The sequence below is a fragment of the Mesoplodon bidens genome (assembly GCF_964165515.1).
Source record: "Mesoplodon bidens genome assembly, chromosome: 1".
Classification (NCBI taxonomy): domain Eukaryota; kingdom Metazoa; phylum Chordata; class Mammalia; order Artiodactyla; family Ziphiidae; genus Mesoplodon; species Mesoplodon bidens.
Window position 1 is genome coordinate 1,502,935 of NC_138176.1, and position 14,445 is coordinate 1,517,379.

At 45.3% G+C, this 14,445-nt stretch overlaps 1 protein-coding gene across 2 annotated transcripts in view; it reads right to left on the reverse strand.

Moving 5' to 3' along the window:
- Positions 1–14,209, reverse strand: part of PPP2R2D (protein phosphatase 2 regulatory subunit Bdelta) — a 44,494-nt gene extending 30,285 nt beyond the window's left edge. For both annotated transcript variants that reach the window (XM_081226126.1, XM_081226125.1), the window contains exons 1-2: positions 14,041–14,209; positions 13,862–13,954 (exon numbers count right to left, since the gene is read on the reverse strand). In XM_081226126.1, the coding sequence (XP_081082252.1) occupies positions 13,862–13,954; positions 14,041–14,047 (100 nt within the window). In that variant the 5' untranslated portion in view covers positions 14,048–14,209. The remainder of the gene's footprint in view (positions 1–13,861; positions 13,955–14,040) is intronic.
- Between the last annotated feature and the right edge of the window lie 236 nt (positions 14,210–14,445).

Sequence of the window (14,445 nt, forward strand, 5' to 3'; positions counted from 1 at the left end):
CTGTGGCTAATACTACTTCAAGAACTATCTCTGATATTTCAGATGACTTCGACAACTGACAGATACATGCTTTTTTTTTTATCATAACCAAAGTCAAAATCTAATAAATGTTGACCTCTAACATTCACTTAGATCCTTAAGGTCTAACAAAAGCAAGACAACTGGAGAAACAGCAGCAGCAGTACATCTATTTCGATGAAAATTCAGCAGCAGGGAATTTATAGGCCAACTTTATGGTAGAAGTTGCCACTGGTGAAGGAAGGAGAGAAAAGTTCAGGAAATGGAATTGGGGAGTTAAAAAGAGAGAGAACTTCAACTGTAACTTTTACATCTTAAATCTGAAACAAATATGGCCAAATGTTGAGAACATGGGTGTTTACAATTAGCATATAGTATTATCTATATTTTAATAAATAAATATACCTTACATGTATATGTAACTGTATAATTAATAATTATATAATAATTATTGATATTATGTTAATAATATGTATATTACTACTTATTTTAAAGGACAACTGTAAAGTTTATCAAAATGTGAGGTGGGAGGGACACTTCCCTGGTGGCACAGTGGTTAAGACTCTGCACTCCTAATGCAAGGGGCCAGGGTTCAATCCCTGGTCAGGGAAATATATCCCACACGCATGCTGCAACTAAAAGTTCACATGCCACAACTAAGGAGCTGGCAAGCTGCAACTAAGGAGCCCATGAGCTGCAACTAAGACCCAGAGGACCAAAAAAAAAAAAAAAAAAAAAAAAAAAAGAAAAAAAAAGCTATAGAGGAGAAAACAGATATTGTTAAGAAAAAAAAAAGTGAGGTGGCAAATGGTTGTCTCAAGATTTAAAATATTTCTCCTAGGGACTTCCCTAGCAGTCCAGTGGTTAAGACTCTGTGCTTCCACCACAGGGGGTGTGGGTTCTATCCCCAGTAGGGGAACTAAGATCCCACATGCTGCACAGCGCAGCCAAAATGTAAATAATAAAATTTAAAAAAATAAATAAAATATTTCTCCTATATGTAAGGTGTATCCAAAAAAAAAAAAAAAGAAATTATGACATTTCTTTAGAACATGTAGATACACAGGTCACTGCAAATGGCCGAAACCAAGCCACAAACAGCCTCCATGAGATGGATAGTTAGGTCCATTTACAAACACACTGGTGTACCAGGTACTGAAGGCCCTCCTTTCAACAATCATCATCAGCTGGGCTGTCATTTTGCTTTGCTTTACATCTAGTTATAAATACTAGAGCTTCAGTAATGTATATTCTTATGGACATCTATTTTGTCATCACAGATACCTGGAGCAGAACAATTAAAACTCGGAAAAATTGGGTTGATACAAACTACATAAAACAGATAAGCAATAGGATTTACTGTACAGCACAGGGAACTATAGTCAGTGTCTTGTATCTTATAGTATAGTAATAACCTATAATAGAAAATAATCTGGAAAAAATATACATATAACTGATTCACTTTGCTGTACACCTAAAAGTAACACAATATTGTAAATCAACTATACTCCAAAAAACCCCTAAGAAACAAAAACCTTACAAAAAAATGTTTAGGGTGTTTTCAAGTGGCAGCCTGAACAGCAGGTGTTCATAAGTAGCAGGAAAGGAAACCTTCCTCCGCTGTTACAAAGCTGGTCTTTCCCTTTTCTGAACTGGTCTTTTTCTTTTTATCATCACAAAAACAATGCTGCCTTGGTGCGGAACACTAAATAATACAGAAGCGTGTAGAATAAAAGCCAAAGTCCCTCTGATGCAAACCTGACCCCTCACTACCCCCGGTCCCCACTGATGTCAGCTATCCTGCATCTTCCAGACATTTACAACTCCACTCAGTTTTACATGCAATCACTGTTCTGTGACTCGCTTTTTTTCACCTAACACGTCACAAACTTCTCTCCGGCAGGCACAGACCCCTTTAAACCACAATATGGGTGCACCACAATCCATTTAATCACTTCACTTTTAATCACTTTTTGAATCACTTTTAATCACTTACTTTTGGGAATTTTTTCCCTGATATTTTATTGCTGCAATGCACAACTCTGTAAATACATCTTCATGAAATGCTGGTACAGGACTTCCCTAGTGGCGCAGTGGTTAAGAATCTGCCTGCCAATGCAGGGGACATGGGTTTGAGCCCTGGCCCGGGAAGATCCCACATGCCACAGAGCAACTAAGCCCGTGAGCCATGACTACTGAGCCTGAGCTCTAGAGCCCACGAGCCACAACTACCGAGCCTGCATGCCACAACTACTGAAGCTGGCACGTCTACAGTCCGTGCTCCGCAACGAAGAGCAGCCCCTGCTCGCCACAACTAGAGAAAGCCCGTGCTCCGCAACGAAGATCCAATGCAGCCAAAAAAAAAAAAAAAAAAAAAAAGCTGGCATATTCCTGTAAGTGGAATGAGTCATAGGCTCCCAACCCTTGCTTAAGGTTTGATAGATATATGTGAAATTGCCCTCCAGAAAAATGAGTGTAGAGATACTTTTTCCAGAAATGTAAAGCAACAATAAAACCTCACCACTGTTTTAATTAAAACATCTTTGTGGGGTTCCCTGGTGGCACAGTGGTTAAGAATCCGCCTGCCAATGCAGGGGACATGGGTTCGAGCCCTGTTCCGGGAAGACCCCACATGCCGTGAGCAACTAAGCCCATGTGCCACAACTATTGAGCCTGCGAGCCACAACTACTGAAGCCTGCGTGCCTGGAGCCCGTGCTCCGCAACAGAAACCACCGCAATGAGAAGCCCACGCACTGCAATGAAGAGCAGCCCCCGTGCAGCAACAAAGACCCAACGCAGCCAAAAATAAATAAAAATAAAATAAATTAAAAAAGAAGTCTTTGCCCATTAATGCCCTTTCTTTGATGATTTATATGAACTCTCTTACCCCTTTTTAAAAATGAATGACACGTTTACAGATTTGGTTAAAAAATGAGGACTCATCGTTTGTTCCTTTTTTACACCCAAAATTTCCACATCATTATCAGGGAACTTAATACCTTTGGGGCAGGTATCATGACTCACTAAGAATTCACAATTTATTAAAATACTTCCTATGTGCCAGCACTGTGCTACGTATAGCACAAGATATAGAATTCATACACCCGCGTTTTAGTTGTGACTTCCTTATCTCTGGAGATCTAGATAAAATACGCTAAGGTCTGCTCCCCAGTCTGTGTAACTCTGACAGCCTTACCAAGCTCTCTGTGAATTTTCCAAGCTCTTCTGTTTTCACGGTCACTCTCTGAGCTCCGGCTCTCAGTATTTAGTCCAACCTATGAATCACTCCTGTTGTCCCACACTGCTCCTCTTCCACACCACTACTGACCCAACCAAGATCTCAGCTTTTTCTTAATTCCCGACAGCGGCAACAGCAACAAAAAACCCGCCTATAGAAGACACACATACAGGGGACATAACTGAAAAATTAACACTCAAGGTTAATAAAAAATATTCAGAGATTAGTACTTATAATGTCTTAAAAAGCTTTTAAAATTCATTTCTAAAAACCTCAGTAGAAAAATGGACAAGAGATACAATCTGACAATTCACGGAAAAAACAGAAATAGTTGACAAAAAAAAATCTCAATTGCCTAACTATAAGGAAATGCAAACTACAACATTAAAATTGACATTAAAATAGCTAAAATTAAAAAGTTTAATATTCCCAGCATGAGTGGAGAAGGAAAAGTGTGGGGAAGGTGTAAGTCAGCACCGTCTTTTGGAGGACAATTTGGCAGCCTAAAAAGGTAAATGTTGGAGGCCTTTGAGTGTGTCTTGTTTCTAGGACTCTAGCCACAGGAACGCCTGCCCCAGGCAGATGGATGGAGAAGTCTCTTTACTGCAGCATCTTTAGTAACAGCAAAACTTGGAACCCACCAACGGAGGACTTGTTAAATAAATGAGTAGTCTGTACAACTATATACTCTGTAGCCATCAAAAAGGATCAAATCGAGCTATGCAAGAAGGCAGTATGGTTAAAAATACTGACGTGTGGGCTCTGGACACAGAACACCTGGGCTGAAATCCTGACCTCAGCACCCACTAGCTCTGTGTCCTTGGGCAAGTGACTACATCTTCTGAGATTCAATGTGCTCATTTGTAAACACAAGCAACAGTAGCACTGACATCTCCAGGGGCTATGTTCAGGGTCAAACAGGCTCAAGTGTACGCACAGCTCAGCAGAAAGCCCGGGTCACTGTACGATCTCAAATTACACACTGCTGATGCAAACAAGCAAGCAAACAACATTTATAATAGGATTCACACTTTGTAGGGGATTTAAAAACCACTGCTTACACGCAAACTAAATTTTAAAACAAAAGTACATGGATAAATGAATAGGAAATGGTCTAAAAAACATACACACACTGTTAAGGGTCATTACCTCTGGGGAGGAATGAAGAAGAACTTTTGCTTTTACTCTTTTTACATCTGCATCATGTGAGTTACTTTAAATAATGAATGCTCTGCTTTTGTCTGCTGAGACAAAAACAGCAAAATCCAGTAACGATGAGAGGGGACAGTTAATCTTAAAATCTGCCCTGTTCTGTTATTCCTATTGCTAGTAGCTAGCTTTAAAGCAGTAGTTCTCAAAGTGTGGTCTGTGGACCCCTGCGGGTACCCAAGACCCTCTTCGAGGACCACAAGGTCAAAACTATTTTCACAGTAATCCGCGTTGCCATTTTCACCGTGTTGTCACCTGGATGACGGAGCAGAAGCAACGCGGCTGAAACTGCTGGCGTCCAGCACGCATCGCTCAGCAGCACGGAACCGCACCAGCGGTCCTGCTGCTCACACCATGCGGGCAGGAAGGAAAGAAAGGAAAAAAGCCAGTTTTACTGAGGAATATCCTTGATGAACCATCAAACGAATTAATTTTACTCAATCCCAACCCATCAGTATGAGTCTTTTCAATATGCTTTGTGGTAAGATGGGCGCTAGGCACACAGCAGGTTTGCTGTACCCCCGAGTACAGTGACTGTCTCACGGAAAAGCATGTGCACGGTTGTTAGTGCTGCACGTTGAACCAGCCATTTTCACGGAATGCCACTTTTATCTGAAGGAACAACTGACCAACTATGGTTGTTTAGATTTTGACATCTGGCAGAAATTTTCTTAAAAATAAACAAAGTGAGCCACTCACTACACAGAAAACAACTGACGGTATTTGTTGCCAATGATAAAATCCAAGCTTTCAAGAGAAATCAGAATTTTGGAAAACTTGTTTCTACTACTATTAATTTGACCACTTCCCACTTTAAGACTTTTCTAATGAGATCAGTGGTGATTTTCTTGATCTTGTACAATGAAATGTATCAACATTTAGAAGATGTGAATAACTCAGTGTACCAATAACTCAGTGTATTTCCAAATGACCAAGGTGTGATGCTACCAAATTACCCACATGAGCAAGGGATACAGTCAAAGTACAAGACAGAACTATGGACTTTAATGTTAACAGGGTTAAACAATTCATTGATACGGTCTCAGGTTCCAGAGTGTAACTAGAAGAAACCACCACGTGTGCAGTTCCGTTGTCGTATTAAAGTGAAATATCTACAATTACATGAAAAGGCTATTAAACCACCCCTCCCTGTTCTAACTACATGTAAGTATGAGGCCAAATTTTCTTCAAATATTTCGATAAAACAATAGTAACAGATGGAATGTAGAAGCAGATGTAGGAATCCACCTGTCTCCTATTAAGCCCTACACTTAAAACACTTGCAAAGTATAAAACAATGGCACTCTTCTCCATCTTTTTTGGTTTTGGTAAAGTTGTTTTTCATTAAAAATGCTATGATAACATGTAATATATTTATTATTAAAGTGAAATAATAAATCGTTTCAGTTGTCCTAATTTCCAATACAGTAAATATTGACAGACATAACCCTCATGAACAAAAAGCTCTCTGGTCCTCAAAAATTATTAAGAGCATAAAACCAAGAAACCTTGGGTTTTGGAACCCAAGGGCTTTGAGAACCACTGGCTGAGAACAGAGCAGGCAAACTACCATGTGAGGTCAAAATCCGGCCCTTGCTGATCTGTACATAGGGGTGCTGGCCCACCGCCACACCCTTATGTTCCTGGGGTCTCTGGCTGCTTTCCTGCTGCAAAGGCACAGCTGAGTTGAGCAGACGAGACAAGACTGGCCTGCAAAGTCCGAAATATTTACCATTGGGCCCTTTAAAAAGAATCCGAAAACCTCTGATTTACTGTAAGCTCACACTGCCAGCCTTTGTTGTTGCAGTAGCTGAGCAGCTGGCATTTCTGTCTCCACTCGTACCCCGTCACCACCCATTTTCCAAAGGCCAGAGTGACCTTCCGTAAAGTTGATGTCACTCCTCTAGTGAGAATCTTAAACGTTTATGATCACATTTACTTCGAAACACAATTCAGCACAGTATTCAAGGCCTTTACTCAGCACTCTGGTCCCTGCCAGCCCACCCCTCGTCTCGGGCCTTCCCCTTCTTTGCCAGACAAACACACCAAGTACTCTGGTTTCCCAGAATGCACCACGCTCTCTGCCATCTCCACTCCAAGCCCCCTCCATCTGGAACATTCTTCTCCCTTTCCTTCCTCCCTCTTCCTACACCCTGATTTCCTTCCCTTCACTCCCCACCCAAGTCCTGTGTCCTGGGCACTCAATCACATGCCCTCCACACACCCTGCTCTCGCGATGGTGCCAGGACCCAACTGCTTGCCAGTCGCTGTCTAAACACGGGGTGTTTTGAGGCAGAAACTGGGTTTCTCCACTGCAACATTCAGCACAAGCAGACCTTCAGGACGCTGTTACCAACTCTGTAGATGAACCGAGCGGAAAGCCGGCCCCCATGACAACCTTCATTTTCTTAAGGCGGCTCCCTGGAGCCACACAGAGTAAGTCACTCTCCTATGCAAGAGAGTCTCTTGAGACATCAGCATTCTGCTAGCATCAAAGAGAACACAAACAACAGCTGTTGTCACGGGTGTGGAGAAAGGGGAACCCTCCTCCACTCTTGGTGGGAATGTAAACTGGTGCAGCCACTGTGGAAAACAGTGTAGCAGTTTCTCAAAAAACTAAAAATGGAGTTATCATATGATCTGGCAATTCCACTCCTGGGTATGTATTTGAAAAAAACCAAAAACACTAATTTGAAAAGATATATGCACCCCAATGTCCATGGCAGCACCATTTACAAGAGCCAAGATATGGAATCAACCTAAGTGTCCATCGACAGATGAATGGATAGAGAAGATGTGGCACATCTACACAATGGAATATTACTCAGCCATAAAGAAGAATGAAATAACGCCACTTGCAACAACATGGAGGGACCTGGAGGACATTATGCTAAGTGAAGTCAAAGACAAACCCTGTATGATATCCCTTATATGTTCAATCTAAAAAACACAACAAACGAGTGAATATGACAAAAAAGAAGCAGACTAACAGATATAGAGAACAAACTTGTGGTTATGGGGTGGGGGGTATATAGGGGTGGGGAAGTGGGAGGTACAAACTACTGGGTATAAGATAGGCTCAAGGATGTACTGTGCAACATGGGGAACAGAGCCAATATTTTGTAATAACCGTAAATGGAAAGTAACCTTTAAAAATTGTATGAAAAATTAAAAAAAAAAAAGACACCAACATTTTAACAGCTATCAGTTACTGTGAGCCAGTGTGCCGAAGCTTTTCCTGCACCACCTGGAATCTTTCTAACAACCTGCAACGGTCACAGGAAACAGCACCCTGTTTTACAGCTGAGGAACAGAAGGTAAGTAACTGTCACGTTAACACAAAGCTAGTAAGAGGGCTGAAGTGGAATTTGTACCCAAATCTTTCAATATCTTGATTAACATCAAGTTGAAGAGCAAGCCTGACCCATATGATAAAACTAGAGAACAAGCAGGATACAGCCAATGCTAAACACCAGGACAAGCTAAGTGACAGGAAAGGATGTTAAGAGGGGCTGAGTAGTGCTTCATAAAGAAAGTGGAGTCTGACATGGATTTAGATGGATGACTAGGTGTGGAAGGAGGAAACGAAAAGAATATAGAAATCCTCCACCTGCTTTTTTTTTCTGGCCGCCCCGCATGGCTTGCGGGATTTTAGTTCCCCGCCCAGGGATCGAACCCGGGCCCCGGGCAGTGAAAGCCCGGCATCCTAACCACTGGACTACCAGATAATTCCTGAGAAATCCCCCATGTTTTGAAAGCTCGCTGCATGTCACTTCGCTTTTACCAAAGACCTACAGCTTGCTAACTGAAAGAAATCTGAAGATTTCACTTTTGGAAAAAAAAAAAAAAAAGGGCAAAATAAGCCTTCAGCATTTGTTTTGCAGGAAATGATTATACAGGTAGTGCACCCTGAGCAGCGAGAGGGGCCCCACCAAGCTCCTTCTCCAGGAGCTACACTGAGCATCTCAGCATCAAGTTGTCAGAGCTCTGAACTGTGTCTGAGCGTCTGGGCTTTACCTTGACTCCTTCTGTGTCATAAGGTAATTGACACCTGTGTCTAAGGTAATTATTGCTTCTCCCTTTACACCATTTCGGCTTACAAAAGGTTTTGTAGGAATGTTCTGCTTCCAGATAGGATAGCAGGGGAACGCTGTATTCTACGTTGGGAATGAGCCAAGATCAAGACATGGGAAGATCACTGAATAATGATGGAAAAACCAAGAGGCCTATGGAAGGGATCTGGGGTGAGTGGAGAGATTGAGGGAGGTCGGGAAAAACTAAGAGGCTGCTACTTTCACATTTAAATATAGCTACAACTAAACCCAAACACCTCAAAATACATGAAAATTAGTGAACAGTTGTAACTAACACTTCAACAACACCTTACAGGTTCAAAAGCACAGCACTGCTTTATCTCAACAAAAATCTTATGATGTGATTTCTAGACAAGCAAGTTGAGGTTTAGAAAGGGCCTTCAAGCTTGATAAACAGCGGACATGAACTGAACCCAGAACTTCCCATCAAAACAACAGATTTTTTTTAACGGTTTTTTAATTTTTATTTATTTATTTATTTTTGCTGTACGCAGGCCTCTCACCGCTGTGGCCTCTCCCGTTGCAGAGCACAGGCTCCGGACGCGCAGGCTCAGCAGCCATGGCTCACGGGCCTAGCCGGTCTGTGGCATATGGGATCCTCCCGGACCGGGGCACGAACCCGTGTGCCCTGCATCGGCAGGCGGACTCTCAACCACTGCGCCACCAGGGAAGCCCCTCAAAACAACAGATTTTTAAAATCAAGGAATAAAAAAAATCAAGGAGTATGATTTGATACTACCATAAACCTGCACCTGATTATCTAACTAAGATCAGTCCAGCTTCTTGAATGCACAGCCTGATTTCAGAGACACTGTAATGTAGCTGTGCTCAGTAGGTACACTGAATGCATTAATCTTAAAAAAACCCATAGACATCTGATTTCTTTAAGGCAGAATCTCCACAGGAAAAAATATCACAGTACTCTAGAAATAATGAGTATGACTGAAAAGTTTTTTTTTTGTGTGGTACGCGGGCCTCTCACTGTTGTGGCCTCTCCCGTTGCGGAGCACAGTCTCCGGACACGCAGGCTCAGCGGCCATGGCTCACGGGCCCAGCCGCTCCGCGGCACGTGGGATCTTCCTGGACCGGGGCACGAACCCGCGTCCCTTGCATCGGAAGGCGGACTCTCAACCACTGAGCCACCACGGAAGCCCGACTGAAAAGTTTTGCATTCACAAATATGGTATTTCATTGATTTTAAGAAGCACATTTTCCTTCATTTTCACATCTTTGAAATCACATGTACCTTATATTCAATGAAACACAATAACTTCCTGATACTAACGCCCAAGTGCTCTTAATTTTTGTTACCCTTCACCAATTTAAATGTTTCTTTCTTTCATAACATCTATGTAAACCCTTTCAGAAAGGCTGGGCATACCAGATTACCCAGAAACCTACATTATTTACACAACTTCCCAGACTCAAGCTTGAATTAAGCAGATGAACCTTTAGTTTTGTTAAGCATCATGTCTTTAGAAAAAGATTAATGTCTAATTCAAAGCAATAGATTAGATCGTGAAGAAACCAGTTAAAATAAAATCATCAAATAGAAAGTCTAGACACTTAAACCTACACACTCTGAGATGAAAAGAACCAGCTGCTCTCAAGCTATGCAAAAAACTATGTCAATCCAGGCAGTAGTTCATGACAAGCCCTTCCCTCCTCTAACCCGTTCCCCCTGTTCCTCCAGAAAATCAGAAGAGCAATGAATGTACAAAAGCAGCAGACCCAGAGCTTCCCTGCAAGAGGGCAGCTGAAGTCCTGTGAGAGTAACTCGGCAGGCAAGGCTACCGTATCACTCACTTGACATTCAGGTGTTCCCGCTGCTTTCTGTCTCTGTATTATCTATTCTTCAAATACTTTGAGAATGGCCGTTCTGAAACCCTCGTTACTAATCTTATACCATTTTGATAGGCACTCCCTTTAAAGACAGCTCATTTTCATTTGCTTTCACAGGTCGTTTCCTGTAATTCTTGGTAGTGAGATGAGACCTCCTGAGCTTTGGAAGGACAGAGCAATCCCACGGCTGGGGAGCCACACCCCACAGTGGGCCTTCAACAGTACTGGCCACAAATGGTCACTGATGCAGCACAGCATGCATGGGCCCTGGAGCCAGCTTGCCCAGCTTCCAACGCTGGCTTGGCCACTCTGCTGACCAAGTCACCTGTCCTCTGGGCCTTGGCATCCACATCTAAAACTGGGAAGAACAAGAGTTCCTCCTTTCCAGGGTTGTGTGCAGACTGAATTAATGGGCACAAGTAACTTGAAGCAATCTCGGGAACATAGTAAGACTTAACCATCTTTACCTCCAGGCTGGGTCTTCTACAAGGCTGTGGGGCGAGGGAGGGGCACCTAGCCCTCAAGTTTTAAGTAGAGCTCACACTGCTGAAGACAGTGTGAAGGACTGCGAAGGACTGTAATATCGTGTGACACCTGCAAAAGACGTCCATGCAGTGAAAGTTGCCCAAGGAAAGGGAGTAGGAGCTGGGTGATGGTGACTAAACATCACGCGTGAAAAATCTGTATAAATATTTAACAACTTCCAAAGAGTAGTCATTGTTTAGAGCATAAGTATTTGGAGGTACAGGCTAACAACTACTTTCTAACTTCCTTCTGGAAGCCCCCCCACCCCCGGTTTTACTATTCTGACTCTTTGTTCATCTAGGCATAAAAGCTCACCTATTCCACCTTCAGGGGCGATGCCTACCACCCTGGCCAGCTTGTCATAGGGGAAGGAGAGGGGGCAAGTCACCAGGGACTGTCACTCACACATCTTGTCACCAGCAGGACAATTACTAATTTTCTCTTGAGCCCACCTCTATCCCTATTTGCAGGGAGATGGGAAATCCCTGGTAGCACGATGGGCTGACCTGACCCACAAGCAAAACCCTGTTGTTTCTAAAAAACAAACAAACAAACAAAAAAACTCTAATAAAGATATATTTTATAAAAAAAAGCCATCATCAAATTTTACACATTACAATACTTTCTTCAGGTGTCCCCCCAAAACTCTATTAGCTTTAAAAACAAAAAGGAAGTCAAAAGCCTCTCTCCACTATACCCACTCCTCAACCTTCAAAAGTCAGGGGAGACCACACTTGCCCCTGTACCCCTCATGTCCATACTCAAGCAAGGAGAGGCCCACCTCAGTCACTTTCTGATCACTCACAGCAGCGGAAAGCAGAAAGACGGTACAAAATTTAGGGTTACCAGAGAACTCTGCAAAGTGGAGCTTGGAATAGAACAAAACCTTAAAGAACGAAACACCTCACCACCCACCAATCTGAACAAATAAACGTACTAACACCTCTAGTCCTACAGCCCAAGTATCGAGGTCCAGTAACCTCCCTTAAATTGCATCTCCCGTTAATTATCTCTTATCAACACTTCTTCACCAAGGCTGAGTCTGGGCTCAGCTTCACCACCAGCTTCTTTATTCTCGTTGCTTACCAGTCGCTAGCTGTTAACAATCACTTTTTCCTTCTTTCTCATGGACTTTTATGGAAATAGTACAATTCAAACAGGTAGTATCACGACTACTTGACGAAAGAATGAATGTTATAAATGTGTTAACCCTGATAGAGGATTAAGTATGAAATAAGACAGAGAGCTGTGAATACACACGATCAAAAAAACATGTGGGGCTTCCCTGGTGGCGCAGTGGTTGAGAGTCCGCCTGCCGATGCAGGGGACACGGGTTCGTGCCCCGGTCCAGGAAGATCCCACATGCTGTGGAGCAGCTGGGCCCGTGAGCCATGGCCGCTGAGCCTGCGCTTCCGGAGCCTGTGCTCCGCAACGGGAGAGGCCACGACAGTGAGAGGCCCGCGTACCGCCAAAAAAATGTGGTAATTACCACAAAGCGATCTTACAAAATAGATAACTCAAAATACCAAACTTTTAGATGTAGTCAAAATTTTACTTAAAGTAGGGATGTAAAATTGCAAAAAGTTCCAGTTTAATTCAGAGAACAAAATATCTCCGTCAAGACTTTTTAAAAGTAAAGAACACCATTTTCGAAGTGTAACATCACACTTAAAATACACCATTTTAGTTAGACTTACATTTTAATTCATTCGGCTTATCAACTAAACCTTCTTATAAAAAGGGAAAGAAACCAGAAGTTAAGACAGGCATTAAGCCCTCCCACCTTCCTACCCTTGAGTAAACGGGTTTTGCTTTATCCCCAATAGGAATTTTGAGTAAGCTGAACGGTCACCCACTTGGCACTGCAAAATGAAAAACAACGTACTTTATGTGAATGTAAAGAAAAATCTCAACCTCAAATCAGATACATCTTCACAAATTTCTGAAGCACCGTTTTACCTGCTTACTGATCTGAGCACTGTTTGTCTCCAGATGTCAGAGGATCTCCAGATGTCACTCTGCCAGGGGGAGGTGCAGAGCGAAGGAGGACGGAGCCAAAGGTCACGGGAGCGGGCACGGTGGAGGAAAGGCGCAGGACACCTGACCAGAGGCTGCTAGGTACTTGGGGCAAAGAAGGTGTCGCTCACGCAAACACAAACACTGTTTAAGAGAGGATTAAAGGCTCACCGTGTCGAGTAAGACGGCTGAACAACAGCGAAAGAGTCACTGCCTGACTTTACACTCCCGCGTCGCTGCACCGCGCGCACGGGCACGAGTCTAGGCGTTCTTCCTTCAGGACGACACGCGGCGCCGTGGGAAGCGCCCCCGCCCCCCGCAACGCCGCTCCCCTGCGACCACCGTTACGGAAAAGACCAACCAACCTCAACACCGCAAAGTTCAAAGGCGCAATCTGCAGCAGGAACTTTAAAACACGCCGCCGGAGAAGGAGAAAGAGCTGATAAGAAAACTGAAAAACTTCGGAACCTTAGAAAGCAATCTAAAGCACCAAGGGGTCCGACCCTGTTTTTAAAGAAGAAACTGAGGCCGGACAGGATGCCCCCATCGCACAGGTGACTGGACAGAGACCCCGACCTGACCCAGGCCGGAGCGATTCCCCACCCGGCTCCTGCCAGTCTGCAGTTACCCCAAGCTTACGTTTCTCGAGTCCCCGGCTTCTGCAGTTATTTCCGGAGCTCCAGCAAACGCAGGAGGCAGCCACTTGCAGCGCAAAGAACCCAGAATCCATTCGGGAGACCCGACATCTGCGCGCTCCGCGACCTTGGGCCCCTGATATAACCCCCGGGGCCGCCTCCCCTAGAGACCGGGCCGGCGTCGCCTCCCCGGCGGACCGGACCTCCGAGCGCGCGCCCGCCCCGCGTCCCGGCCAGGAGCGGCCCAGCCGGGCCCCGGGGGCGCCCAGGTGCGCGGCCTTACCTTCCGCCACGTCCTCGTCCACGGCCCCCTTGACCTGCGAGAAACACCACTGCAAGTCGTTGCCGCCCGCAGGGCAGCCGCCGCCTCCGGCTCCTGCGGATACACCGGGCGCGTCAGGCTCGCGCCCCTAGCCCCTCGCCCCTCGCCCGCTCCCGACTCCGCCCCGTGCGGGCCCTCACCTGCCATGGCCGGTCGGCCGGCGCGCGGCCGGGCGCGGCCGGGCGCCGAGGCGGCGGCGGACGTAGGAGGCGGCCGCCGTGCTGCTGCCGCCCAAGCACCTCAGCCCGGCCGCCGCCGCCGCCGCCACCGCCGCCGTATTTTTTTTTCCCTTTTCAAAATGGCGCCCAATGCCCGACGTCCCACTCGATGACGTCATCCCCCGCCGCCTCCGACAGCCGTGGGCGGGGGCGGGGCCGCCGGGAGTCTCCTCCGAGCGGAGCGGAGAGGGGCGGGGCGGGGCGGGACGCACGGCCGCGGGGGCCTCCCGGTGCGCCGACTGCGCCTGCGCGCCCCGCGCCGCGCCCCGCCCCCTGGGAACGGGGCTTCAGGGCCGCCGGGGACGCCCCGGCCGGCGGGCGGCTGTG